Genomic DNA, 2,500 nt, shown 5'->3' on the forward strand with positions numbered 1-2,500 from the left:
ATACTGGTATTGATTTGACCTAAGTTGTCCGCTGTCGACACCTGCTCTTTCGCCACCTCGCGAGCAAGAGGAGGGGTTGAAGGGGAGAGGGAAGAGAGGGGAAGGGTAGAGAGAGGAGGAGTGAAGGGGAAGGGGAAAGGGAAAGGAAAAGGAAAAGGGAAAGGTAGGAAATGAAGAGAAGGGGGCATCAAGGCGAGAGGTTAATGACCTCAATCACATTACCACTAGACATTTAAAGAGACTATGCAAAGACAGATATGGTGGTTTTCCATATGTTGAAGCTAAGAAGACAATTTCAGGAAACATTGATTTCCTAGTGTCTCAAACTAGATACCTCAGTAGTTATGGTTATCGCAAATAAGTATAATCTTGTGCAGACACATTTAATTTCTGTCTTTAATGGCTTTCAGAATCTGAAAAGAAAGGAGCGGGAGTATGAGCATGAGATGGAGCGTCTTGCGCGGGAGAAGATTGCTCATCAACAGAACCTGGCGACTCTGAAGAAAGAGTTGTCAGCTCGCTGGGACCATATTGATTTCAGTACCCTCCTGCCTGATGCAGCGTCCCTTGACCAGCACCGCGATAAGGAGACCAAGTCCACAACCACTGCATCCGAGCAGCCAGACCTGGATGAAGAGGCTGCAAGGGATGCAGGCACACAGGCCTCTCCGAGCACCTCCAGTGACCCTCCCTCCTCGTTATCCCCACGTCTGCACATTAACCAATCTCAGGGGGCTCCAAGCTTTACAACCATTGAAACCACAAATATAAATGGCCTCGGTGCTGCTGGTCCCAGAGATAACTTTGCAGATCCTAATCAGCCATTGAACCTATCGACCAGCATGGTTGATTCAGCCAGAGCCTCTCCTCGGAACCAGCAGGCGGTAAATCAGGCAAGGTCTCCACTCCACAATGGCGAGTGGGGTGCCCGCCAGGCATCTCCGCATTATGGCCAAGCTCATTATGATGCCACCACCAGTACCCAGGAGGAGGTGTGGGTGACACATGCTGTTACAACTATGACACCTACAGTCACACGAGATACCGTCACCACCGCACATAGTGAACACCTTCCCATCATAGGCAACACTGGGATCCACCTGCCAGCACAGCTGGTTGCTGGTGGAATGCAGCTGAATGGTGCTCCAGGGGGACTACTAGGGCAGACAGCCATCCAGGTCATCACGCCAGAAGGCTACAAATTGTTACCTGCTGACCACGCGCCCAATGGCTCTAAACCCCTCACTATCACTCTGGCGCACCCTGGTAAGTTTATTTCACATCAGGGTTGAGTATAGTTTGCATGTATGGGTTCGTGGTCAGCAATGTGGGTTTGTTCTACTTTTACTATACAATTAAGTTTAAGGATAAAACAAACAAAGCTTTCTGATTATCCTAAAACTGTACAAATCTGATTACAGCCGAAGGCCTGGATAGGACAGATAATGCAGAGGAGGTCAAAACAAGTGCAGGCCCCATGATGGTGGCCCTGAACAAGAATGGCGTGTCTGCTCTACACCTGGCTGTCCCCACAACAGCCCGGTCACTCAATCAGTCACAGGGTAAGCATTTTTCATACATTTTCATCTTAACCTTTTGTGCATGGTTACATTTACTGCCCATTATGATTTTTTTTTTTGCATACAGATGGCTCTGCAAGTGCTCAGCCCCCAAGGAGTATGAGACCTCACCTTATTTCCCTGTTCCTTGATTTTTTTCTAATGCTATTAATATTTATATCAATAATTCTTCCTTTTCATTGACATGATTATTATGATATTTAAAGGGAAAGGGTGAGAGGTTGAACTAGTAGTTGACACCTTGGTGTCTAAGTACTTATGTAGCCATTTGTGTGTAAACAGTTAATAAACTGAAATCACAAAAGACATAGCATGTATGTCATGCCACCCCATCACAAAGGTTTAAATAACAAAAATCATAAGGTGAAATTTAGTAAGTGAAAATGCATATCATTCATGAAGTAAAATGGTCCTTCTCTCTTCTAGGCACTAATGGAACAGTAACAACAGTGCCACTGAATCTGAGTGTCGGAGGGACAGCAACGGTGAAGGTTAGCCAGGCAGCCACATCCTCCCTCATACCATCTTATCTCCCAATTACCCATGCCAATGGTAAGTTTATTTTGTCAAGGACCCATCAATTAAATGGAATTGATTTGTATTAGTGTAATAATAAAACGTTTTTAGGCAATTTTGTGTGATGTTTAGCTTTCGTTTCTCTGAGGAAATTGATTTGCCAGATATTGTGCACTAATTTGAGTTATTTAAATTTAGAAAGTTTTTTATATGGGGGCTTTGTTTGTTGTGCCTGTTTACACTTTCTCAAAAATCTTGAGATGATTAAAGATGTCACTAATTACTTTGCAGGTATCACGCAGTTGGTGTCTGGTCTCAGTAGCAACATGGGAACACTGGTGCCTGGGATAGGTACACCTCTAGTTGCACCACTGGTTGTCTCACAGCCTCAGCGTGCTGTGGTA

The 2,500-nt window shown here is 45.0% G+C and overlaps 1 protein-coding gene across 1 annotated transcript in view; it reads left to right on the forward strand.

Annotated features, from left to right (window-relative positions):
- Positions 1 to 410: 410 nt before the first annotated feature.
- Positions 411 to 2,500, forward strand: part of LOC138861037 (uncharacterized) — a gene marked incomplete at its 5' end in the record, with an annotated part of 3,287 nt that continues 1,197 nt past the window's right edge. The window contains 4 exon segments of the mRNA XM_070119735.1: positions 411 to 1,266; positions 1,422 to 1,562; positions 2,007 to 2,132; positions 2,388 to 2,500. The exon segment at positions 2,388 to 2,500 is cut by the window's right edge and continues 1,197 nt beyond it. Coding sequence (XP_069975836.1) covers positions 411 to 1,266; positions 1,422 to 1,562; positions 2,007 to 2,132; positions 2,388 to 2,500 — 1,236 coding nt within the window.

Source organism: Penaeus vannamei, unplaced genomic scaffold (assembly GCF_042767895.1).
Source record: "Penaeus vannamei isolate JL-2024 unplaced genomic scaffold, ASM4276789v1 unanchor596, whole genome shotgun sequence".
NCBI lineage: Eukaryota > Metazoa > Arthropoda > Malacostraca > Decapoda > Penaeidae > Penaeus > Penaeus vannamei.